At 41.2% G+C, this 25690-nt stretch overlaps 2 protein-coding genes across 3 annotated transcripts in view; one reads left to right on the forward strand and one right to left on the reverse strand.

Moving 5' to 3' along the window:
• Positions 1 to 3266, reverse strand: part of tp53bp2a (tumor protein p53 binding protein, 2a) — a 32730-nt gene extending 29464 nt beyond the window's left edge. For both annotated transcript variants that reach the window (XM_089011831.1, XM_089011830.1), the window contains exons 1-2: positions 3117 to 3266; positions 2715 to 2865 (exon numbers count right to left, since the gene is read on the reverse strand). In XM_089011831.1, the coding sequence (XP_088867957.1) occupies positions 2715 to 2741 (27 nt within the window). In that variant the 5' untranslated portion in view covers positions 2742 to 2865; positions 3117 to 3266. The remainder of the gene's footprint in view (positions 1 to 2714; positions 2866 to 3116) is intronic.
• An 828-nt stretch (positions 3267 to 4094) lies between these two features.
• On the forward strand, positions 4095 to 23381 carry xpo5 (exportin 5). Its single transcript, XM_089012186.1, has 33 exons — positions 4095 to 4356; positions 4784 to 4905; positions 4990 to 5062; positions 5211 to 5348; positions 6747 to 6929; positions 7020 to 7046; positions 8859 to 9044; positions 9125 to 9201; positions 9281 to 9313; positions 10557 to 10647; positions 10865 to 10948; positions 11196 to 11321; positions 11395 to 11485; positions 11572 to 11682; positions 11764 to 11876; positions 12294 to 12449; positions 13225 to 13266; positions 13351 to 13440; positions 14870 to 15069; positions 15162 to 15264; positions 15338 to 15519; positions 15596 to 15696; positions 15803 to 15899; positions 15986 to 16121; positions 16304 to 16402; positions 16491 to 16537; positions 16621 to 16730; positions 17331 to 17393; positions 18332 to 18423; positions 18529 to 18636; positions 18746 to 18883; positions 19172 to 19333; positions 20164 to 23381. Exons 1-33 carry the CDS (start codon positions 4255 to 4257, stop codon positions 20311 to 20313), a joined length of 3633 nt encoding a protein of 1210 aa, XP_088868312.1. The 5' UTR covers positions 4095 to 4254; the 3' UTR covers positions 20314 to 23381.
• The last annotated feature ends 2309 nt before the right edge of the window (positions 23382 to 25690 follow it).

Raw genomic sequence — 25690 nt, forward strand, 5'->3', positions numbered from 1 at the left:
GCAGCGATGTGCTAATAATGTCAGTTTTTTGAAGGAGCTGTTGGGTGCCGTTTCACACAAACTTCCTAACAGTGTTGTTGAGTTAGTCAACATTCTCAGTGTTTCGGTGAACCAGCACCAAGGCAAGGCAAGTTTTTCCGGTACAGAACTTTTCCTTTCCAGAATCAGAATCATCTTTATTGCCAAGTATGTAGAACACACAAGGAATTTGTTTCCGGTAGAACACGCTGCACTAGTATCGTCGTCAAAGAGTTCAAAGAGTTAATGGCCTGGGGGAAGAAGCTGTTTAAATGTCTGCTGGATTTGGTGCGCATTGATCGGTAGCGCCTGCCTGAGGGGAGTAGCTGGAAAAGGTGGTGGGCAGGGTGCGGAGGGTCCAGTAGGATTTTCCGCACCCTAGTTTGGATTCTTGCAGTGTGCAAGTCCTCGAGAGTGGGTAGGGCGGTGCCAATGATTTTTTTCCGCTTCAAAGGGTACCAAATAATACAAAGAGACACTCGGTTTGTAATGACCAACTGCGTTGGTATGACATGTTTAAATTTTTGGAATGGGATTAAACATTCTTGAAAACAGAATAGTCTTTATTACTCAGAGCGTTATGAACAGACATGTTATTATTTTAGTTGAACAGTTTCTATCCTCTGAAAATGTGTCAATTCAGAAACGAGATGCCAAACGTTATAAGCGCCCCGTGTGCTTCAAGTAAAGTGTGCCTGTCACTTATCGCCATGTTGCGACAGCACAGTCACACACAATCTGCTCTCTACATTACACAGCTGATGAGTATTTGCAGCTCATTGTGTTCACTAAAGAAGCCCCTCCCCCGCCATTTACAATCCTGGGAAGCAATTACAACACTGCATTCTCTTCCAGCCCCCAAGCTTGTACAAGCGGGGCCACGGGTTATGGCTGTCTTTTTGAAACAATGCCTCGCATCATAGATGCCGTTTTGTTAGTTTTTTTTAATCGGGCAAATTCAATGGGCTCTATCTCATTTCAACACTTGCATATAAATTCAACGACAAGCAAAATGTGCTCGGTAATCAAAGCAATCTTGAAAAGGATACAAATATTTACGGCAATCTAGACATCAAGAAAGGCTATGGCGAGGGAGTAGTAGGCGCCAGGAGGAAGTCATTTAGATGCAACCTCATTCCCTCAGCTAATAATTATTCATTGTATCATGTTTTAAAAGAGCACCAGTCGAAGAGAAAGGAAAGAGAACACTTAGAAATGCAAATGAAAAGAAATGTGGGAAATTTTGAATATGGGGAAACCTTGCTATATTCTGAAATGAAAACAGATATACGCATACCTGTCAACTCCTGAGACCAGAAAAAGCCTAGTAATAAGCCAGGGTCCAGGTTACTGCGCATGCGCAGTAAGCTGTCTGTATTTCCGCTTGTTAGCGTTTTTTTATCATTTCAAATAATGTACAGCGTACTACAACTTTTATACCGGAATTGTAATAATTTATACGAGCAGCTATTAGCCAAGGTTGACAGGTATGAAACTCAAACTTGCGTCATTTTCACTTTTTCTTGAGCAAAGTCTAACTCCTGGAAATGCTTGGGAGTACGAAACGACTGTAGCTTTCTTTTACTTTTCACACTTGTTGTTGATTTTTCTCCAGCAGATGCCATTACACGACAATGATAAAAACGACGCTAACTCTTGAGTATCAATTCCAGGAATCAGCTGTCACTCTGGATTCCAATTCATCTAAAGAAAGCTAACAGCTAGAATTGTGCCGTTTGCCTGTTCTCGTGTTTTAAATTAACTTTGAGTACAGTACTTACTATTTTGATGATTTTGGATTTATTGTCTTTATTGAAAACCGTAATTTTCATCATTAACCCGTAACAAGATAATGAAAACCGTAGTTTTCACAGCAAAATCGGAGTAGTTGGCAACTGTGATAGATGCATATCAGTGTATGATCTTTTTTCAGGATTACAACATTCAAATGCAAATTAAAAGTCCTGGGTTAAATAAAAATGCTTTTAAAAACTTTTGGGGAATCCGTTGCTACCCAGTCAACAGAGAATCTTAGGCTGTGAGCTTCAGAGGGAAGAACAATACGAACGCAATTGCAGAATTTAATGAAAATGCACACATTCATTATTTACATTCTATTGAATTATGCTATGACTATATATATTTTTTCATAGTTCAGTATTGGATTTGCCCCCTTATCAAGCAAGACAAGAAAACAGTTGGAGGTATTTTGGGAGGGGAGGATAGGACACGTTCATGTCGATGGGGAAAAAATGGATTGAGGTATGACTGTCGGGCTGCCTTTCCGGCAGCTCATGTATTTTGTTTTTCTACTTTCATTCCTTTCATCTTACTTTCATAACTTTGCTGCTGTGAAATGTAAATTTCTCCACTGCGAGACGAATAACGGCAAATCCAATCCAATCCAATTACCATTGAATTATAATATAGAAAAACATTACATAACCTGAGTAGTGTGCTCTTCCCACCCGTTATACAAACGTCCCTAAATGAATATCAACAGTAGCAAACGTCAGAATATACAGACAATACGTCATGTCACTTGAACCGTTCTAACAACAAAGACCTAACAGGCAACAACCAACGTCTGCACATTCGTCACATCAAATCGAGGCAACGATTTGTGCATTTTGAGTATCATGGCATTATAAACGTTAAAAAGAATCAAGATAGAGGTAGAAAATTAATGAACTCACCGGCATCATTTTAGCTTCGCACCGCATTTAGCTCCAGCATGAATGCGCACCACTGGCAGTTTCGACGAAAGCGGAGAGACTTTAATCCTTGCACAGACCGTTTAGCCGCTTTGGGCAAGGCGGCTTTCTCCTCTTCGTAACCCCTACCGCCCTGCCACCATTAAAGAAAAAAACGCATCTATTATTTTGGAGTTTTCATCGAAAAACCCTCACGTCCACTACCGACCTGTTGCTACTAATAACATGGCCTCCGCTGGGAAAGTTTCGATTTAATTTAGCTCACATTTGCTACGAGCTCAATACACATATTTTGGGACGGAGATACGTTATCATCTTTACTACACACGGATTGTTCACCAAAACACATTCGGTTGTATTGAAGGCGTTTGAGATAAGACTTACACGTGAAAAGACGATGGTAGAGAGCCACAAACTCCGCTTTGATGAATCGCAGTGGCCGTTTGGTTGCAGCCAAGCCCAGAATAATATGACGTGAGGAGGAAGGAGGAGAAAGAGGACAAGAGGAGGAGGGGCAAGAGGATTCCAAATACCGCCCTCCCGGAAACCCCACCCACCGATGTGCAGTAAAGACGTGCTGTACTCATATTTTAAATGTAAATAAAAATAAAACAAGTAATTTAATAAAAAGGAGCATGTTTCTATTTATATAGCAGCTCATGTATTTCGTTTTTCTACTTTCATTCCTTTCATCACTTTGCTGCTGTGAAATGTAAATTTCTCCACTGTGAGACTAATAAAGGCATATCCAATCCAATCCAATCCAAGCCAATAAGACGTGCACTAATAGTTATTGCCGCGCGACGGCAAGTCAAATGTTAAAACAATTTACCTTGTACATACAGTACCAAAATACGCAGCCCCTTAGTGGACATCGAAGAAAAAAATGCGTTTGTAGGGGTTCGAAACGACCTCCGTTACTGTATGTTATTCGATTAGACTACGAAGTCAGAGGAGGGCGCTACGCACCTGTGAATGGAACAGAGGAAGGCGATGGAGGCTCAGCTCACGCATGCGCAGTTGTCATAAATGACAACTGCTACTCCTCTCCTTTTTGTATCTTCAGAATTTTTGGTTTCATTCCCTATTCTTTCTTTCTGACATTTGTTAAATGACCACTGAGGATACCCAAAGTTAGTGAAAACCAATAAACACCTTAAGGCAAAAATTAATGTATGCGACCCCTAGAAGGGAAAAGCCGAAAGGAAAAGATGTGACTTTATTTATATTCCTGTGTGTGTGCGTGCGTGCGCGCGTGTGTGTGTGTGTGTGTGTGTGTGCGTGTGCGTGCGTGTGCGCGCGTGTGTGTCTTCCTTAACCGAAGGGGTTGCGGACACGGCTCCTTTTAGCGGCTCCCTATTAAGAGCCGACTCCAGTCGTTCACTTCACAGAGACGGCTCTAAGAGCAGGTTCGTTCGCGAACGACACACTACTATCCAGCACGTTGACGGTTCCAGCTAACGTGGATAAGGTAGTTTACGGCGTGTCTCGTTGTCAGCATAAGGCCGATACTGCGTGGACCATGGATGAACACGTAATCGCTATGTGTGAGCAGCTTATCAAGGCTGTGAACGTGACCATGAATGCTGAATCGAGTCAAATATACCGACTGGAGGCCCTAAAGGTAACATTGCTTTTTGAATACTAGCTCTTTGCTAACGTCGGCTACACGTCTCAATTAAGCATGAATGAGTTCTGAAAAGCTCGAGTGCTGTTAAGAAGCAACACTCTTCGTCAACATTAGTGTTGTCTAATTACTGTTTCTAAAGTGGTTCTGGGAATACAAATAAGAGCTGTTGTTTACCAAATGTTTTGAAAGTTAGCCCACCATGCTAACATCCTCGACGAGGTTCATTGAATTGTTCGCGTCACTTGGAGGACGAAAGACCGTTGTGGTTGAATGAAATGTAAATGATTTTTATCTTCATCAAAATATACCTTATCATTTGAGTTTTTTTGCTAAGTTTCTACTATTCAACTGCAGTTATCTACTAATGTGACTCCTTAAACAACGCTTACAATGACATGACCTGTAGTTGTATATTTGACAGTTTGTCGAGGAGTTTAAAGAGAAAAGCCTCCTGTGTGTCCCCTGTGCCTCACATCTCGCAGACAAAACCCAGCCAGCCGTAATCAGGCATTTTGGTTTGCAAATTTTTGAGCACGTCATCAAGTGAGTGTCAAATTAAACTATAGAGTTTGTAAGTTTTTAATTAGAATGAATATTCATATGAAGCATCTTTTTCTTCCCTTGCAGGTTCCGATGGAACAATATGCAACAACAAGAGAAAATACAGGTCAAAGACTGTACCATGCAGCTTTTGTTAAAAGTAAGTTTGATGCTTTGCTGCACTTTTGCAAATAATAATAATACATTTGATTTCTAACGCCTTTCAAAACTCAAGAACACTTTACAGTCACAGGATATATTTTTCTGCGGGTGAGCTTGGTGTTGATCTGACTCTTCTTTATTCACAGGGTACACATCCGATCCTGGAGGAGGAAAGCTACGTCAAAGATGTGCTCTCCAGAGTAGTGGTGGAAATGATCAAGAGGGAATGGCCGCAAAATTGGCCGAATATGCTGGAGGAGCTGGAACGTGTTGCAAGTGTAGGGGTGTGTACAGTTTAGTGAACCCCTTATCCACTGGCAGATTGATGCCCCAAGTTAACAAATCAGTAATAATGGTTGCAAGGATCCATCTGGGCAGTGCCTTTGCCCCATTTACACATTTTGACAGCCACTGGTGCAATTTTGCAACTCCACTGCGCCAACACCGGTGCAAGTCTATTACAATGAGCGCATTTTGCTACATGATCTGCGCGACATATGACATAGTCCTGTTAAAATAGCTGAAGAAACACATTTAATTAAACAACTACTGAAAATTATTCATTTTCCTTCACCGATGAAAAGGTTTATTCAGCCGTCATCTGTACTTCCTTTGAAGGTGTCGGAGAGATGACGGCTGAAGAAACCTTTTCATCGATGGACCACTCCTGTACGACTGAGAGCTTAGACAGATGTTTTCCTTCAGAGGTTTTAACTTTCATCATCTGCTATCTTGCCTTACCGATATCTAGCCATAATCACCTAGCATTTGCTTGAGTGCGTTCCAAAGTCGTCGTGAGAATAGCTCGGGCTTTTCCGCCATCTGTCGGAAACTGCCAAAAGAGATAATATATCAAATATTCACTTTTCCATGGCGTATTGCAGGATTTACATCGAACATGGCGGATGATGGAAATATGGAGCGTGAGAATAGGAGTAAAACTCTCTACGACATTAAAAACAGGCAGCAAACAAACATTCTTGTTTTTTAGGAAACAATCAAATAAGTCTGCGGAGGTTAGCGACAATTTGTTGCAGCAAACTGTTGTTAATGATTAAAATTTAGTGATGAATGATTTTCAGAGTTACTGACGCACATTGGAAATCTTCGAAGCAAAGAAATTTGTTTAAGTAGACATTAGTAAGAAATATTATGCTAAGTCTGCTGTCTTTGTCTTCTCTCATACAGTGCAATATCAAAATAACACAGTAACTAAAGAAAATTCAAAATGTTTATTTAATGCATGAATAAATTATTTGACTTGAATTAAAATTGTTCATATTTTAGAAAAATACATTTTACTCAAATGTTTTTCATTTGCAATTCAGAATGAATTGCAATTCAGAATGCTCCAATGAATGTATTTTGGTCAATTCAAGTCAATCAGTTTTGCATACTTTGGCAATCTAGTTAAATCAGGCCCCATCAATTTTTTAATTTAGCCCCCCGTTTCAGAAACAAGGGGCCAACTGGCCCCATTTCTTAATTTCCCAGAGGCATCCCTGTAGAAATGTTGATGCACATAGGACATCGGAAATGCTAAGTTGGTCTTCAATTTAATTTCCAATGTAATTAACAAGTTTAAAAATCAGTTTTTCTCTGTTAGAATCCATACAAGTTGAAAAAGTAAGTAAAACTAAGTTAATACTTTGAATCACGGAGCTGACACCATTCACTTTTAGGAGGCCCAGACTGAGCTTGTGATGCTCATTTTGCTGAGGCTGGCGGAGGATGTGATCACCTTCCAGACGCTGCCTCCACAGCGACGCCGGGACATCCAGCAGACGCTCTCGCAGAACATGTGGAGTATCTTCAAGTTTCTCATGGCCATTCTGAACGAAAATATCGAAGAGTACCGAAAAGTGGTAAAATAAGATGTCAAAGAGATGATGTCTTTCACCTTGGTAAAGCTGCTTTAACTTGACCAAAATACTGTTGTCTTCTGCTTTCTTTAGAAAGGGTCGCCACAGAATGAAATGAAGGTAAGTGACTCCTGTTTGTTTTAAGAAAGAAAGATAGCACGTTATGGCAAAGGAGCGGCTCCCCTCTCCCGGCAAATTGGCATTTCCGTGTTATGTTTGTTAAAGTCATTATAAGTGCCTTGCACGCTGGGTCAGAGAGGAAAGTAATTTCATCTGTGCTGTATGCCATGCATATTAGCATATTTGACAATAAAGCTGACCTTGACTTTGACAATGTCCAAAGTCCGGGCCGGATGCCAGAAGGCAGCCCGTGGTCAATTGTCAACCACCCCGCAGCCTCCATCATGAAATCAATCACGTCTGGCCTGCATGTAGAATTACAATAATACATTGGGCAGTAGCGCTGTTACATGCGTGTGCTAAGTGCTGTCACCTAGAGGCTCGATTAGGAACAACAAATTAGTATGAGTACTGTAATTGACTGAATGAGCCTCCTAATAGTATAAAATGGCGACAGTCAACAAAAGGAGCAAAGTTGACCGTCAAACATTGAAATCAATTTTGATATGCATGTTTCAAATGAACCAATACAATACATGCTTAACTCATTCACTGCCAGAGCTTGTGCAAAAATGTGTCCACTCCAGTGCCAGGGTTTTTGTCATTTTCATTCAGATTACAGGACCCACAGAATATTACTACATAATACATAATACTACATAAACATTCAATGTAGCGTAAGAAACCTTAGACTATCTTCTTTCATCAGGAAAAATGATTTCATTCCCAAGTTATATGGGCCTGGAGTTAGATGAGCTTGAAACGGGGGAAGCTGTACAAAAGGCTGCCCCCTCGTGGGAGGGAAAAACATTGCCAGAGGTCTGATCAGCGCTTTATCGGCACCTCCTGCAAGAAAAACCAAAACCCGAACAAATTCAGGAATGGCGCTCCACGTCATGCTTTTCAGTTACCGAATAAATTCGGGAAAGGCAGTGAATGAGTTAGGATAGCTGAAATTTAAAATAAAAAAGCAAAGGTGAAACAGAAGGGCTAGCTGAAAGGTATTTAAATTAATTTCTTTTGTATGTAAAGAACATCTGCCAAGGTTGCCCCCCCCCCCCACCTTACATTTTTAACACATCAAATCTGGCCCCCATTGCAAAACGTTTGGTTGCCCTTGCCCGTTGGTATTATATTTGATGAAATCATACAACCGTAACATAAATACTGGTAGAGGTTAAAGAAATAAAATGTGAAAGTTGGGTTTGTGCGTCATGATTCCGTGGTAATAAAATTGCCCCCAGACAATGTGCTGCTCTTTACATGCTTGCCTCAGTTACCAGTGGGCAGTATAATTCAGGCATTCATAGGAAAAAAGAGTAACTCGGTAACTCGGTAAGAAGCATAATAGTCGGTTCTCCAAGAGAATAAGTATGTCTGTGAGTAACTAAAAGCAATAGCTTACTCATTGAAGCTTCTTCTTTTCCTTTCGGCTTTTCCCATCAAGGGGTCGCCACAGCAAATCAGTGTCCTCCATCTTGAGAGGTTTGATCCGCATGTTTGTTTTGGCCAAGCTTTTACGTCGGATGCCCTTTCTGACACAACCCTCTGTATTTATCCGGGCTTGGGACCGGCACAAGAAGACCTCTGTCCCTTTGTGGCTACAGAACAAGCAACTCGCTCAGTAAAAGGCTCCAAAACACAAAATGGTCATCGTCACAGCAACATTAAAGAGTCAATACTGCAACAGAAAATTCTACATCAGTGTTTAATTATGATGGAAAACAGCAACGAACAAAAATCCTGACTTCACAGGCAGTGTAGAATGACCTTTCAATTAATAACGATGTGTGACAAATGTGCATTATTCAGGCCAGGGCTCACTGCAGAGTTGCAGTGGCGACCCTGAGCACGCTGGCCGGCTACATCGACTGGGTGTTTCTGGTGTACATCACGTCTGACAACTGTCGCCTGTTGGAGAGTTTGTGTCTGCTACTGGACGAGCCAGAGCTACAGTTGGAGGCGGCCGAGTGCCTACTTATCGCCATCAGTCGCAAGGTTCCACAAGGAAGATACTTATCATTATTATGGAATTTTTGATCTAGCTTGTCAATATGTTTGTTGTTGTTGTTGCACAGGGAAAGCTGGAGGATAGGAAGCAGTTCATGCTGCTGTTTGATGATGTCGCCATTAATTATATTCTTTCTGCAGCCCAGTGAGTATGGTTGTGATTCTCGTTTTGCTTCCTCTTTCGTATTTGCCGTAATTTCAATCCGATGTGTTTTTGCTTCCAGGTCAGCAGACAGTCCAGCCTCTCCAGAAACACAGTAAGTAGTCATTCAAGGGATTTGGTTGCATTTACGATGGCCCACGACCACTACGTGACTGTGTGGGACCTCCCACAGAAACATGCCTGATTGTGTATACGCGGTGTGGCTTTAAGCTGTAGTATCCCCAATCACCACTAGGTGGTGGACATTTGTTCCTTGCATTTAAACCAGGGATCTCAAACTCATGGCTCGCGGGCCAAATGCGGCCCCCGAAAGAATATTTTGCGGCCCACCTTGATATGAAAGATTAATGTTAGTGCGGCCCGCATGATAGATATGAATGAAACTTGTGTGTGGAGCTGAGCAAGTAGGCAAGAGAAGCAATGTTTAGGAAAGTTCATGTTCAATATTTTCTTTATGTTAAGAAAGTTAAAGGTTAAGGAACTGTTAATACAGACATTTGAAACTTTATTAAAATAATTAGTTTTCCTGTGTTTTTTTGTCGTCTGTAACTGCCTTATGATCATTAAATTATTTTATTTATTTATTACTGGTTCATTTATTGTTTATTCGTTTTTCCATTTATTCATTTAATTGATTTTGTGTGTGTTAAAAATAAAGATTTTGAGAACATTGGAATGTTTTATCTGTGATTTTCTTGTGGAAAAACCGATGCGGCCCAGCCTCACCCAGACTCTGCCTCCAGCGGCCCCGTGTAAATTGAGTTTGAGACCCCTGATTTAAACTGTGTCTTATACTATCCTACTCCAAAACATTTTGAGTGAGTTGATTTGTGTGAAAAAATGTTTCTCTTGTTCAGCAATTTGTGCTGTCCTTAGTTTTTAATGCAAGAAATACATTTGCACTAAAAAAAATAGCGGTATGTTTTTTTTTTTTCGTTTAAACCTTTTTGTTAATTCTTTTTCAATGTTTTATATGTTGATCGACAAAGACATTCTAAAAAAATAAATACATTAATATCACAGAGAACGTCTCTATCTTCAGAGGTTTGATTCGCATGTTTGTTTTGGCCACGCTTTCACGTCGGATGCCCTTCCTGACACAACCCTCTGTATTTATCCGGACTTGGGACCGACACAATAAGACACTGGCTTGTGTCCCCTTGTGGCTAGAGAACAAGCAACTCTATGAACTTAATAAAGATGAAGATACTCACTAAAAGGCTCCCAAACACAAAATGGTCATCCCCCCATAGTGATACTGATGAAAAATTATGCCCATCCATCATTTTAGGCTGCTCTTCCCTGACAAAGTGTGTGACTGTGTTCATGTATTGCAGACCAGTTGAGGTGGTTGAGCGACGCTATGTGTTCCTCAAGAGGTTGTGTCAGGTGCTGTGTGCCCTGGGAAATCAGCTCATCTCATTGGTGGTGTGTATGGAAGTCCTTCTCATGTGTGAAATGCCAGTTGTTGTTTTTTTGCACCAAGCACTTGAGTTCCGTTCATCACGCGACAGCCTGAAATTGTTAAACCGTCATCAGATCGCTTTGCAACACGGACTAAAAAATTTGCAGGCATGGTGATAATCACAATTACTTGATCCCCCCGTACTAATTCGGAGCATTAACATGCCAAATATCTCCTCAGGGTTCCGATATCAAAGTGGATGTTCCTGCAAACCTCAGCAAGTACTTGGAAGCCTTGTTGGCTTTCACGACCCATCCCAGCCTGGTGAGAGGAAAAGAATGATAAATGACAACATTTGACCATACATAGAAAATAATCGGCTCAGGCCGCTGCACGAGTGCTTAAAACCGGACCAGGGCTGCCTTAATTGGAGTCGCAAAAATGTATTCCACCTATTGAGTACCACAAAAATCAGAATCTGTTTCATACTTAATTTTTTACAGAAATTAGTGCTCAGTATGGTACTTTTACAGCAGGCTTGATTGAATTGAATGTGTCTTGGGCACCGCAGTTTCTGAGGTCATCCACTCTGCCCACGTGGGCATTCATCTTCAAACACGAGACCCTCTCCCGGGAGCCTGTTGTTATCGAAATGGCCATCAAATTTCTCCAAACTTCCATAAGTAACCTCGTCAAGGTCAGTGCAGTGTCATTGCTCGAATATTTCAGAGCCAGTCTTGATGTTCATTTCCATTTTTTCCTTCATCCAGGTGGGCTTTCCCAGCAGAAACGATCACCCAAGTTGTCAGTACTCGCGTGTGGACTTTGACAGCGACAATGATTTCAGCACTTTCTTTAATTGTAAGCGTTTCTTCTATTGAAATGCGAAGAATTAGATTACCCTTGGAATGTCGTGGAATATTTTGTTATGTCGCTCTCCCCATTAGCGAACCGGGCGCACCTGGGAGAGGATGTGAGGTTTGCAAGTCGCCTCGTTCCCTTGGAGGCTTTCCAGATGGCTGCAATGTGCCTCCAACACCAGCTCGGCAACACCACACGTATGTATTTATGCTGGTCGGTCAGGGATTCCGTTACCACACCGTAAGTGTCATGCTGGTTAGACCCACCCCTTTCTCCAGCTCAGGAAAAGGGACTGTGCCCACGCTTCTCTGTGCCAGTGCTCGAGTGGTATGCCGTGACCGTGTTCGTGGAGTGCGTGTTGCCTCAGGTCCTCAGGAGCCTCGATGAAGAGGTAATGGAACACAGCTTGGACAAAGGCAAAGGCCAGTAGATGGCTCAGAATCGGTTAGATCAAGTGTGTCAAACTCATTATTTGCCACGGGCCACATTGTACGGTTTCCTCTCGGTGGGCCGTTATGAATTTGGGGAAGAAATTAAAATGTTTCATTCCCTCCACATATTACATATAGAGCGCACAAATAAGTAATGAATAACTAGTTTTCCAATTTCAAGTAAAAAATAATGACTGGTATTGTGGTTTACATACGACAATTTGAAATTTTGGTTCGGACTTTGGCAAGCATCATGGAATTTCACACGTTTGATTTGCTTTCGCGGGCTGAATAAACTGATGTGGCAGGGCAGATTTGGCTCCCGGGCCTTGACTTTGACACCTGTGGGCTAAATACTTGTGAATGTGACCGTCCAGAAATTACCGGTAGACGGGAGCATGGAGCTGCTGCAGGCCGTGTTGAGCTATGACACCCAAGATCCCCTCATCGTGTCCTGCTTGCTCACCAACGTGTCCACGCTCTTCCCCTTCGTCAAACACAGAGTCCAGTTTCTGCCTCAAGCCCTTTCCAAGGTCAGTCCCGGGTGTAGAGAGGGCGGCGCCAGTGGGCCACAGGGGCCCCCCGTTTATCCCAAAACACAGCATAATATCAAATCATGTAAGGGTATAGAAAAACAAAAAGTGTAAGAGCATGTGGCATATTTGAAAAGATTAAGCAATAAATCTAATCTCGATTCATATGTATATATTATTTTCTCGTTAATATACATGGGGAGAGCTCTTTTTTTTTTTTTTTTTTTTTTTTTGGGGGGGGGAGGCAAAATTATTTTATTCATCTGATCAGAAATTATTTCTTCTAATACTCTGATTCAAAACTCTATTACAACTTCATTCCCCTCGTTTGTCAATTTATTATTCCAAATGTATTCTGTTTTAACACTCAAAGTATTCTGACTTCATTCTCTGTAAACATTTTTCAAAATATTACAACTTTAGTTTTTGCAAAATTTAATTGAACCATTTGCTTGTGAAATACAATTTATGATAAATCGTGATTAATGATGCAACCTGTCACAGGCTCTCCTCAGGGCTTCGCAATGATTTAGACAGACGCACCTGCTGAACCGCTCTGACCTTGCCGCAAAATGGTCGAGCTATTTCTCTCCTCATTCATATTTTATAAACCAATTGACCAATTGAGGGCCCCTCACAAGCCCACAGTCATTAGCACGGAGGACCTTGACATATGTCCTCCACTTCCAAGGAATGTCTCCAATTCCAGTTGCAATGTTAAACTTTCTGTATTTATTGTAAAAGTATTCTGATCGTTCTGATTTGGATTTTGCAGCTGCTTGAAATTGTAAACTTTGGAGCTGTTCCGGATGTTAAGGTAGGTCTTGTACACCCAAGAATGACCACTGTTTTTTTTTGTACCATATGCCGATTAAATACAAAAGATTCCACTTCAACACAGGCACCACGCTCCCGAGCCGTAAACAACGTGAGGAGGCACGCCTGCTCTGCCATTATCAAGATTTGCCGGGATTATGCCCAGTTAGTTTTGGTAATTGGATTAATTTTCAGTTGAACCAATACAGACATCGTAGTGAGTTATGAGGTGCATCTTAATAAATTGAAATGTGGAGGGCTGAGGTCAATCCGATTTTAAATCCAAAGTTAAACATTTGTATTGCACATAGACTTGCGACACACACTGTTAACAGTTTCATTTCTTAATCATTTTGAAGATGATACAGAATTTATATGAGAAAATCTTTCTTTGTCTCACAATGGAGAAATTCACAATTCACAGCAGTGACGTTTGGAAGGGAAGAAAGTAGAAAAACAAAGTATTTGCGTGCACAAAATACATTTCAAAATGAACTGTACACAATACAGAGTCCAATTTAAAATATAAGATATAAGCATATAATGTGGCCCGCTAATGAGTGGTTAGCACATCGACTTCACAGTGCAGAGGTCGTGAGTTTGAGTTCCACTCCGGCGTCCCTGTGTGGAGTTTGCATGTTCTCCCTGGGCTCGCGTGGACTTTCTCCGGTTCCTCTGGTTTCCTCCCACATTCCAAAAACATGTGTGGCAGGCTAATTGAACGCTCCAAATTGTCCCTCAGTGTGAGTGTTGATGGTGTTTGTCTCTGTGTGCCCTGTGATTGGCTGGCAGCCAATTCAGGGTGTGTGTCCCTTAGTGTCCGAAGATGTCTGTGATAGGCTCCAGCACCCCCTACCCCTGTGCGCTAATGGATGGATATAAGTATACGGAATGGATGGATGCAATATTTTGAATTGAAACGCTTGAGTAACTGAATTTTTCTTTGTAATTCAATGAGATGCACCTCATGTTTATTTACACCACACGACAATTTATTTTCACAGCCCTTCACTTGTCCTACATTTTGTCTGTAATGTTTAGAATAACAAAAAAAAATCCCCTGAAAATGGTACAGCCCATGATGACACAGAGATATTTGGGGGAGATTGTGTATACCTCTCAAAAAAAATCACACAAAGGAAATAAGTTGAGGCTTTAGCGTGACAGCCGCAGTTTTCAAATTATGGTCATGTGGGCTCCTTCTTGTGTTAACTGAAAGAATCTCTTCCCCAGTACGATTAATAAGAAAAATACATTTAACCTGAAGTGAAATCCATTTGCCTTTGCACTTAAGGAACTTATTTGCTTTGAACATGTGGTTCGGCTTATATTTTTGAATTTACATCCATAGCATTTTAAATGAACAATTATTTAAGTACATTTAAGAGCACTGTTAATGTGTAAACTTTGCATCACGTTACAGTGGCTTACAATTGTTTTCCACATATCTAGAAATAAACCGTCTGTCTCATTTTGGATCAGCGATTCGCCTTATGTGCTTCAAAATGTTCATATTGATCATGACATGATGGCATTTGTGCTACTTGGAGCAAAAAGTTAGAATTACTGCACGACAATTCATTGTTTTCCCCCCCTTGTCGCAGCCTTGCTTCGATCTGTTTTACAACCACGTGAAGGAAATGTTCTCCAGCGATGCCACACTCCCATTTTTGCTGAAGTCCGCCCTCATAGAGTCTCTGGTGCTCACCAGTAACGAGTTCAAAGATTTTGAGAAGCAGAAGGCTGTCATTGACGAGCTGCTGGCCCCTGTGATGGCCGACTGGACCTCGGACGCCATGAAGCAGTGAGTTTTGTGTCTCTCCTGTTTTTTTTAACTAAAATTATGCTGTGGGTTTTTTGTTCATTGACTATTGGTCCCCGCTTTGCATCTCACAGAGTGCTTTCAAATCCGGCCATGTTCCTATCTTTCATTGGAGCCGATCAGGTAGTCAACGAGCAGCACCAGGAGGCAGAGGCTGCCGGCATCAACAGGGGGAAGGTAAGCATACCTAATATTTGAGTCAATCAACAACAGCAGCATTGCTCACGTTTTCTCTCAAACCTTCTCCTAGTTGGGCTTCTATACGAATGCCATGCTGGCCGCAGTGAAGCGGGCGCACTGCCCCACGGACCCAGAAGTCGCCAAGGCCGGAGGCTTTTTTGTGGGCCACACGCTGTTGGGCTCTCCCATGTACAGAAACCCCAGCGCCGCCCAATTGTTAGCTTTCCTACCCAACCTCCTGATTTTCATCAAGTACGTGCTTCGGGATTCTTCACCAAGCATCTAATTTAAGGATGCTTACTTTTTTCCCCCTTCCATCTTCCCACAGAACCCAAAACAGTTTATTCATGCCAGAGAACCGAGCTCTCTTGAGTGAGACGTTTACCAGAGCGTACGAACTGCCGGATGGAGAGAGGAATATGGTTCTCTGTGAGTTTTTTTCTCACTCTGGCCACCAGGTTCATTGTATCCTTAATTGACACTGCTTGTCATCTGACATGACATAAATCCTGCATTTATATATCATGTTCTGCAGATCAGAATCATTCTACCCAGGATTCATATGATGCTCCTTCCTTTAAAACAAACACAGAACGCATGCAGTTCTTTATCACCCAACTGTATGACAACTGGTAACTTCATCCTTACCTGCTCAGATTGATGCCACCTCGATTTGTATCCTCATGTGACCGTTTTTATTTTTTTTCCTCTTCTGCAGTTTACAAATCCTGGGAAATGGAGGGCTTACACTTCAGCAGGAGTTCTACGGCATTGACAGGCTGGCCGAAGAACTCTGCGCTTCGACTTTCTTCTCCCTTGACCACGTACCAGAATACAGACTACGCCCCATGATCCATATCCTCTTTAGATGTGTTTATTTGTTCATCTGGTCTAGTCATGCCTGCAAAAGTAGGCCACATAAGTAGGCCAGCACCCACCCAAAAAAGAAAATAAATTAATTTCCACTTACAACCTCTCTTTGGATGAGATTATTCTGTTTCTGCTAAGGTTCCAAACATTTCCTTAACCGCTTTTACGCTTGTTTCTAAAGCAAATGGTCATGTCGTGTCCCGCGGAATACAATGACAAGGTCCTCCGCCCCCTGCTCGGCCCGCTCTTCAGCTACATTCTGCAGGTTTGATCGTCAACTATAAAGTTCATCGTGATGCTTCTGTCATGGGAGTTGCTTACTTTTGTGACATTTTCTTGTCTTCTTTCTGTAGCGTTTGAACATGAAGTGGCAAGCCATTATCCAGAGGGCTTCTGACAAGTAAGCCTGGACTGAATATTTTATGTACGAGATGTACAGTAAATGAATACACAGTTTGTTTGTTTTTTGTTTGTTTTGGTCAGTGGTGAGGAGGAAGAAGAAGAGGTACTGTCTCAGGAGAGTCAGGTGACGGAGGAGATGTTGGAAGAGCAGCTAGTGCGCCTTCTCACCAGGGACATGCTGGATTTCATCAGTAAGTAACACAACCCCTCTGCCCTGCAAGCTCCTCCTTTTTGTTATTACATTATTTAAAAAAATAGATGTGCATGATTGACTTTGGGAAGAAATACATAGAAGGATTTTTAACTGTAATAATAATACACAGCCAAAAAGCAATGAAAGGAAAAAGTAAATCCATTAAAAAATAGTAAAATACAGTAAAGTCTCGTTATATCGATATCGGATATATCGATAGTCCCGGTTATATCGATACTATTTCTATGCACGCGCGGAGAAAGTTACATGCAAACGGGGTCGGATATATCGATAGTCCCGGTTATATCGATATTTTTCGGACTCCCTTGAATATCGATATAACGAGACTTTACTGTATGTTCTTTCAAGTGGGTTTGTTTTTGTTTGTGGTATGTTTTCATTGAGGGTGTGTTTATTTTGTATTTTGAGTGTCATGTTGTTTTGTGTCTTCCGCTTTTGTGTTGCTGTTTTTTTTTGTCTGGTGTTAGTTTTGAGTGTGAATTGTCAGTTTAGTGGCTTGTGAGATTTGCGTTCCATATTGGGTTTTTTTCTCGTGTTTTTTGTGTGACTTAATTTTTCACTGCTTATTATTTTTAAGCCGTATCCTGCATTTCACGAAAACTACCCGAGTCTGCTGCCACCAATAAGGAAGAAGTAGAAGGTGAGAGTCATATTTAGTGTTTCTGCACGGTGACCAAAAAAAGGGAAAATAATTGATAGCATTTCTCCAGTGTGAGACAAATAAAGATTATCTCATCTCATATGCTATAGTAAACATGGTCCAATTGATGAATTGGTTGGTCGATGTTAGCTCTCTTCAAATGGATTTCTTTTTCACAGTATTATCAAAAGATAATGGCATTCAAAAACAAACTAAACCCATTCGAGACATATTACATTTATTAGATACAATTTTTTTAAATATTTTTATTGATGCGCATGCCGATAAGTAATGGGAAAATGAGGCATCATAAAGCAATGAGGCTTTCCACCCAAATGGTTCACTTTTACAGGATTCTCACTTTGATCTCAGAAGTCAGACTTTCAAGTCAGAATCATCACTTTAAGTTTTGAGATTATTAAAACGAGGGATACGCTGTGTTGTCACGGTAGTTTACATTATATATTCGCACTGGTTATTGTAATTTGTACCCTTTTAGCAGAGATCTGCTCAAAATGATCCCAGATGACAATACTGACACCGATCGCTACTATAGTCACGGCAAACCAGCAAAAGTAATCATCAATCGTATATATATTTTTTTATCACTGCGTACGGTCGGATTGATAAAAGCTTAATGTGCGCATGCGGGGTAAGCTCTTTGCATTTCTGCTTGTGTTGGCATTTTTTTAATGATTTCAAATGATGTATGCCGTAATGCAACTTTTATACGGGAATTGTAATCATTTATAAGAGCAGCTATTAGCCAAGATTGTCAGGTGTGGCCACAAGCGAAATCGACTCACGCCTCGAACCGCACTTCGCAAATGGTTTCACCTGATTACTCGGCACATGCCTCGGACCCTTAGCACAGTCGGTCGGGCACATCACTTTCGATAAGTGAGTATGGCACTGATCTAAAATGTTCCCTTTTGTAGACGAGGACATGATGGATGCAACGCAAGCGTCATCCGCTGCTCCGACCATGGATGAGCTCACCGAACTGGGGAAAAGCCTCATGAAGGATGAGGTCAGAACTCTGACCCGTAAAGTGTTACGCCTGAACACAGCTCGGTCACTTATTTATACGAGCTGAACATTGCAACATTTTTTTGTTTTCTCCTTCTCTCCACAGAACATCTACATGACTCTGTTGTCTTTTTGTTTCACTTCGCTCTCGTGGAAAGATGCCACGTACTGTCACCGCACGGCTTCCTTGATCTGCTGGACGCTTCTGCGGCAGGTCCGGCAACATTTTGAATTGTTTCTACATGCTGTTTCACGAATGTGGCTCTTTCCGTGGAGCGGGTGATGGCGGTGTCAACCATCCGTGTTCCTTTTTTCATACGCAGGTGATGGGCTGTAACCTTCTCCCAGAGGCGGTTTCCTGGTTCTATGTCTGCGTCCTCAAGGGCCTCCAGATGCACGGGCAGCATGAGGTCTGCAACGCAAGCCTCTCTCAGCTAGCCATGCAAATGTATGACAACTTGGTAAGGCCAATTCCCTCAGTGGCAAAGGTGTACTTGACTTCCTTCCATATATCCTCGTTCCTTCCTTCCTTGCATATGGCGTGTCATTCCATCCATCCTGATGACTTCATTGCTCCTTTCTTCTTTCCTCCTTTTGTACTTTTTTCATTTCTTAGTCATTCCCTGTATCCTTCATCTATCCTTTATTAACGTCCTTCCCAAATGTTTTTTTAACTGTATATGGTACCTACTTTTGTACAGCACAACAAAAGGTGTGCGTGCGTATAACTCTTCCGTGCCCTTTCTCAGCGCCCGCGCTACACGGAATTGAGGGCAATGATGAACCAGATTCCCAACATCCATATGGAGTCTCTGGACACATACGACCAAAGGCTGCTGCATTCCCACCCGAAGCTCAGCGAGAAGAAGAGGAAAGAAAAGTTCAGGAAGCTCATCGCTGGCGCCGTTGGGGTAATTTCACATATAGTCCTTTAGGTGGCGATATTGCCTCGGGGGTACCACACTGCCTCCCACCTGAAAGCTTCCATTAACTCATTCACTGCAAGCCGTTTCCAAAGCCGAGTTTACCATATTGGCAGCCGTGTGAGAGTATGTTCACGGGTCTTCAAGAACTGCGGAATATTGTGGTATGTGGCGATAAAAGATCTGACAAAAGAAAATATCGACTTTTTTGTCAGAATAAAAAGGTGAGATGTAGCTTTTCCCGTTTTTAAGTAATGGCAGTAGAACATGGGTTGATTTAACCAAAAAGTGGAGAAAAATAATTTTTGGGGGAAGAAATATCGAAAACAGTCCATGTGAGGCAAATATTTTTGCGCGTGACACCTCAAATTATCGAACAATAAAAATAAGACTAACAAAGATAAGAATGTTAGAAAGCAAAATAATCTTTTAGTTTGAGGCGTACAGCTAACGCGAGCGACGTGAACTCACTGCACAGCTTGAATCGATCGTCTCAACTCCAAAGCAATGCGACGCCGTCGTTTACACGGGAGTCCGTTTGTCGTTACTGCTCATCAATCTTTGAAAAGCACTCTTTTGGAAAACAACATAATTAACTACATGACAACTATACACAATATGTGAATCAGTAGGAATAAACATTTGTCTTCCGGTTAACAAATTGAAACATCCAGAGCAATGAATGAGTTCACTGGGATCACATTTTTGGTCGCAATCCTTATCTTGGGAAATTGTGCTCTGCAGTGTGCTTCCATTTTCCTGGGAGAGGGAAGAAAAAAATGCATTAATAGGCTTCTCTCTTTCCCCTGTGCCAACAGAAAGCTCTATGCCAGCAGTTCAGGAAAGAAGTCCACATCCGCAATCTTCCTGCTCTCTACAAGAGAGTGAAGCCAGACAGGGATGTGCTGAGCACCGATGAGGCGACCGGGATTACGGCACTCTTCAACTCGGAGAATAACTTTATGTAAGAGGATCAGTAGGCCACATCTTCTCGAATGAACACTTCCTGGACACGAGGTGTGATGAAACCAATATATTGTTAATTTAAAAGTGTGATTGCCTGCGTCATTTTTGAACATTTTCGTAAAACAGCAAAAAATTACCTAAGTAGTCCAGTCATCTTGAGTCAACCTTTGGGGATTACCTGGATGATTTAGAATCCACACAGACATAAATAAAAGTGATTTTAGTAAGCACTTTTTTCATTGATATTGTGACAGTATGTTAAAAAATGACGTGGGCGATTAGGCTGTTCAGCGAATATCTTTTCAACATCTCACTCCTGCTGTTTATCACTACATTCACTCTTACCAGTGTTTGAAATAGCGTCTGCCTGGTGGCCCGGTGCGTACAACTTTTACGTCAGGCGTACAACTTTGAAAACGTCTCGGCCCAGATGGCCGACAAACTTCAAGAAAAAAGAAGCGATTTTTTTTTTCCAAATCAAACGTTTGTTTTATTCAATAAAGCAAACGCTACAAGCCACGTGGACTTCTCTTTCTCAGCAGCTTTCAAAACGCTCAAGTACATTTTTCAGTCAGGGTGCAGTCCGAAGCACAAAACGGGCTTCTGATTGCAAATTGCCAAACGAACGTTCGTTTGGCAATTTGCATATGCGGCACCGGCAGCCAATCAGAAGCCTGCTTCGGACTACACCCTAAACTTGAGCGTTTTGAAAGCCGCTGCGAAAGAGGAGTCCACATAGCTTTGAGCAGACAACACAATGCGAACATTGCATTGTGCACCGTGACGACAAACGACAACTGGAGCAAAAGCTTCAGCAAGGGTTATTTACCATAAATTCGGCAAGGGAGCATTTGTTGTAGGTAGTTCCTTAATTAAAAAAAACCCTTTATACTTTTTTGGGGGCGATTAGATGTCTTTTTGTGTTTTAAATTTTGAAAAATGGGGCAGGCAACTTTATGGCCGGGCCGGCAACTTTTCAGAGTTGTCTGCCCGTCCGTGTGTCAACTAACTTTTTGTCATGAGTTTCAGACACTGCTCTTACACAGCATGTTTGTTTTGTAACTGCTAAACAAGTGACTTTTCAGGAGGAGTAATGTTTTCCCCTCGTTCACACTAATCAGCTTTAATGTGTTCTGCATTGTTTTGTATCAAAAGTGTCATTACAGTGTGTTGTATGGAAAACAACAGTGACACGTTGCACACGTACCCCACCTCCACAACTGAATTAATTAATAGTTCTGGATTATCTGTTATTTGGTACCTCATGTAGAAAGTTTGACATTTTCTGTATTGTATATGATGTACAGTACTTGGTATTTGTCAGTTGTTATTAGTCCCCCAAGTACTAATTTATGTTCTGTCATGTTTTGTTTCATTATTTACAAATGCCTCAAGTTTAAACCAGGCCACATAAACAAACGGTAGAAGATTGTGTTCATGATCTCAAAACAAAAAAATAGGTGATACATTCCAAGGAATTGTTTTTAGGTATTGATTTAATGTGTGCTAATGAGCTGTGACAGTAAGGATTGTTTTTCTTTTCATGACGTGGATTTAGAAACATTTTACCTTTTTTATAAGCATGCAGAATGAAAGAGGCAGCTCGAATTTTTGTTCCCCCCCTAATAATTGACTGATCCTCTAAACATGCACATTAGTCTCTGTAGTAATTGCTTGTAACACAAAAATCTGAAAGAGACAAGAAAAGCCTATGTAAACTTAGTGTGGTTGATAGTTTGCTTTTGAATAAAAAAAAATCCTGTTTATGTCGTCTTGTGCTGAAAATGTATTTAAATGTAAAAACAGGCTTTAAAGTACATTTTTAAAGTACACGGTTGACAGTTCAACCGTGTCCCCCTCCCCTCAGGTCAAGAGCCTGGGTGTCATCCTCGATAGCTCACTATCTTTTCAGTCCCATATAAATAACATAACTCGGTCTGCTTATTTCCACCTCCGTAATATTAACCGTCTCCGTCCCTCGCTCACCCCTCACACCACTGCTATTCTTATCCACAGTCTCGTCACCTCCCGCATCGATTATTGCAACGCACTTCTCTTCGGTATCAACCAGAAATTTCTCCATAAACTCCAACTCGTCCAAAATTCTTCAGCCCGGATCATCACTAGAACCCCCTCCTTTCACCACATCACCCCTGTCCTCCAACAACTCCACTGGCTACCTGTTAAACATCGTATCGAATTCAAAATACTTCTGTTTACATTCAAAGCCATCCATAACCTTGCCCCACCCTATCTTTCTGACCTGCTTCAAATCTCTGTTCCCTCTCGGTCCCTCAGATCTTCATCCTCCGTTCACCTCTATGTGCCCTCTGCCCGTCTCACCACGATGGGTTGCAGAGCTTTCAGCCGCTCTGCTCCCAAACTCTGGAATTCTCTTCCACCCAACAGCCGCAATATTGACTCCCTCCCTATTTTCAAGGCTCACCTCAAAACCCACTTGTTTAAAATTGCTTTCAATGTATAGTTCTATCTGCTATTTTATTATGTATCATTTTACTTATGGTTTTATTGTTATGTGCTTTGTTTTATTGTTTTTATTGTAAAGTGTCATTGGGTGTTTTGAAAGGCGCTTGAAATAAAATTTATTATTATTACAGTAAAGTCTCGTTATATCGATATCGGATATATCGATAGTCCCGGTTATATCGATACTATTTCTATGCACGCACGGAGAAAATTACATGCAAACAGGGTCGGATATATCGATAGTCCCGGTTATATCGATATTTTGTCGGACCCCCTTGAATATCGATATAACGAGACTTTACTGTATTTTAAAATACAGATTGTGGGATTGAATGTTTCTTTAAACAAATTTCAAGATTAAGAGTTAATTGTGTTGAAACATAACATCTCGATTATTACAATTGTACGTTATTGTTTATGTACCGGAAATTATAATGTAAATCTACTTTAAAGCCTGTGTTATTAGTGAACAATCCTGGTTTAAAACCCTTACATTGCAAAACATTTATATTTTCTACTTTTAAAATAGTGTGCAATGGAATGGAATCTCAGCACAACTGGCGAACAAAAAAATTGAAATACATACTTCAATGTCTGTCATGATGCTTGTGACTGGTCAAGTTTTTAGGTAAGTTTTAAATTCTCAGAACCGCTATTGAACCTAATGAACAATAAATGTTCTCAAATACTGCATATTTATTCATTAAAATACATTTTCATCTACAACAAATACATAATAGGGAAAGGCATTTTTGAGGTGGTACTTGTGTAAAAAATGACTTGTACTTTGACTTTTACTCCATCCACGACCACCTTGATGGCAACAACCGCAGTTGCCTGGCCACTGCGATATTTTCTGTCCAGTCAAACGCGCTCATTAGGAGATGCCAGCGTGTCATTTGTTATGATCACGTGATCGGCCGCTAACTTCCGGTAGGCAAAAAGCCAACCAACAACAGTTGTTAGCGACTCTATCATTGTTTTGTGAGCTTATGCCTTTCATTTTCGGTTTAATTAATGAAAGTCTTCGCATTTTAGTACAATGATGATATTGTGCGTGGTGCATAAAACTTCAGCCATGTTAACTCCTGATAATTCCAAGAAAAGGTATCAGCGAGCACAGCGTCGGGAAGATGACAGGCAGACGACAGCCCAAGGATCCGGCAAGAAACGAACAACACTGCCTCAGTTCTTACTGTTAGTAACATTGATCAAGAAGAAGGGGACCAAGGGGACAATGAAGAAGAATTTTAAGATTCTATGTACAACTGTGAGAATTAATCTTGTGCCTCAGTTCGATAATATTATGACAATATGCGGTGCTCTTTCAAATTTGCATTCCAAGTTGGTTTAATGACTTACCACAACTGACAGAGTATGTTCCCTTTCAAATGTTCTAATAATTAAATATGATTCAAATTGTACAACAGACACCTCAACTTTGTCTTCAAAAAAACAATACGGCGACTATTTGTAACGTTGTAATAAAACACTGGATACACGTGTCCACTTTCTACGAATGCATAAGTTTTGAGGGACTCATATGCCTTCAAACTATCGTGAGTGAACTTATGGCGTCACGAGGTAAAAATAAATATCGGTGAAAGTAATGTCCAGCCACAAAATGGATCGTCAACCTATCCATTCTTCCAATTGAAAGGATCCGGCAAGTTACAAGTACCGTCATGATATCCCAGCTTCTCAAGGTATCGCTCTCAGACTTCTAATGGTAGCTTTCGCACATAATCGGAGCATTGTTCAGATGTCATGCTAAAGTAATTCGCTTTGTCCATACTCGCCACGCTTTTGCCTACCAGCAAGAAAAATCACGTGATTCGTGACGTCACCTCCGTAAACAACTGGCATCTCCTGCACAGGTGTGTCTTACAAACTCACTTATATAGCCCATGTTAAGGGAACACGCCGGCTAAACATTGATTCGGTTCGACATTTTTGTGAAAGTGTGTTTATGAATCGCATTTGAGTGTGTTTTCGGAACCCTTTGGACTGTCTGTTAAGCCAAGGTGCTCGGCGAGCCTCACCTGCTACCAGTGAACGATCCCCAGGTGGTGGCGGTAGCGCGTTTCGCCTTGGCCGAATTCACGACCTACCGAGGAACCGTTTCTTGAATACGCCAGTCAAAGTTTTGGCAATTTACAAACATTGTTCTCGGTGTTTGTTCATAGCAGGTACCTAAAGTACTGACTGAAGTTAAAGTACACTCTCAGAAATGCACCAAGTACAAAAGTAACAATGCATGTCACTGCCATTTATATCTAGTAGCAATTTTGTATGAGTAATTTAATAAATTATTCATAAATAGGACTCAATGTGTTAGCGACCACTTCCATTTGAAGTTACTGTCAAAGTAAACCGAAAACAAAGAGCATGACTTCATTAAAAGAGCCAGAGCGTATCCATATCTTGTGCTAGGTTAATGTCATTGATTCTTTGCATACTTATTACAGTGTTTTGTGTGTGCGCGAAAATGCAAGAGTCCTGCAAAGATGATCTATGAGGACTTGGGGCAGACTCACTGAACAATATCTGTGTTCTTATATTGCCCCCTTGTGGTGGGCATACCACATGGAGCATCACTTATTGCAGTCTGACAAAAACATTTTAGTTAAATTATGTCATTGGTCGTAACTGAAAGGACAACCGACGTCACTTTTTTGTTTCCTAACTGACATCACAAAAAACGTTTTATAGCATCTAAAATACCCAATATTTTTAGTCAAATGCAAAACACCAATAAAAGTGACTTAAAGTGTCCAAAAACTGCCACAAAATTGAGCTGCGAATTGGGCATTTTCAGAAAGTCCCGCCCCCAGTTGGTGATGTCACGCCAATACGTCTTGCTTTGCTGGAGAATCAAAACAATGGCTTCAG

This window comes from Hippocampus bargibanti, linkage group LG13, assembly GCF_051943395.1.
Source record: "Hippocampus bargibanti isolate YZ-2025 linkage group LG13, ASM5194339v1, whole genome shotgun sequence".
In the NCBI taxonomy this organism is placed as follows: domain Eukaryota; kingdom Metazoa; phylum Chordata; class Actinopteri; order Syngnathiformes; family Syngnathidae; genus Hippocampus; species Hippocampus bargibanti.

Excerpts from the sequence above, each read along its gene's own strand:
- xpo5 (XM_089012186.1), top strand. The coding sequence starts at position 4,255 with ATGGATGAACACGTAATCGCTATGTGTGAGCAGCTTATCAAGGCTGTG. Across the intron at positions 5,063-5,210 it reads CCATGCAGCTTTTGTTAAAA|GGTACACATCCGATCCTGGA; the intron begins GTAAGTTTGATG and ends CTTTATTCACAG. Across the intron at positions 10,648-10,864 it reads ATCAGCTCATCTCATTGGTG|GGTTCCGATATCAAAGTGGA; the intron begins GTGTGTATGGAA and ends ATATCTCCTCAG.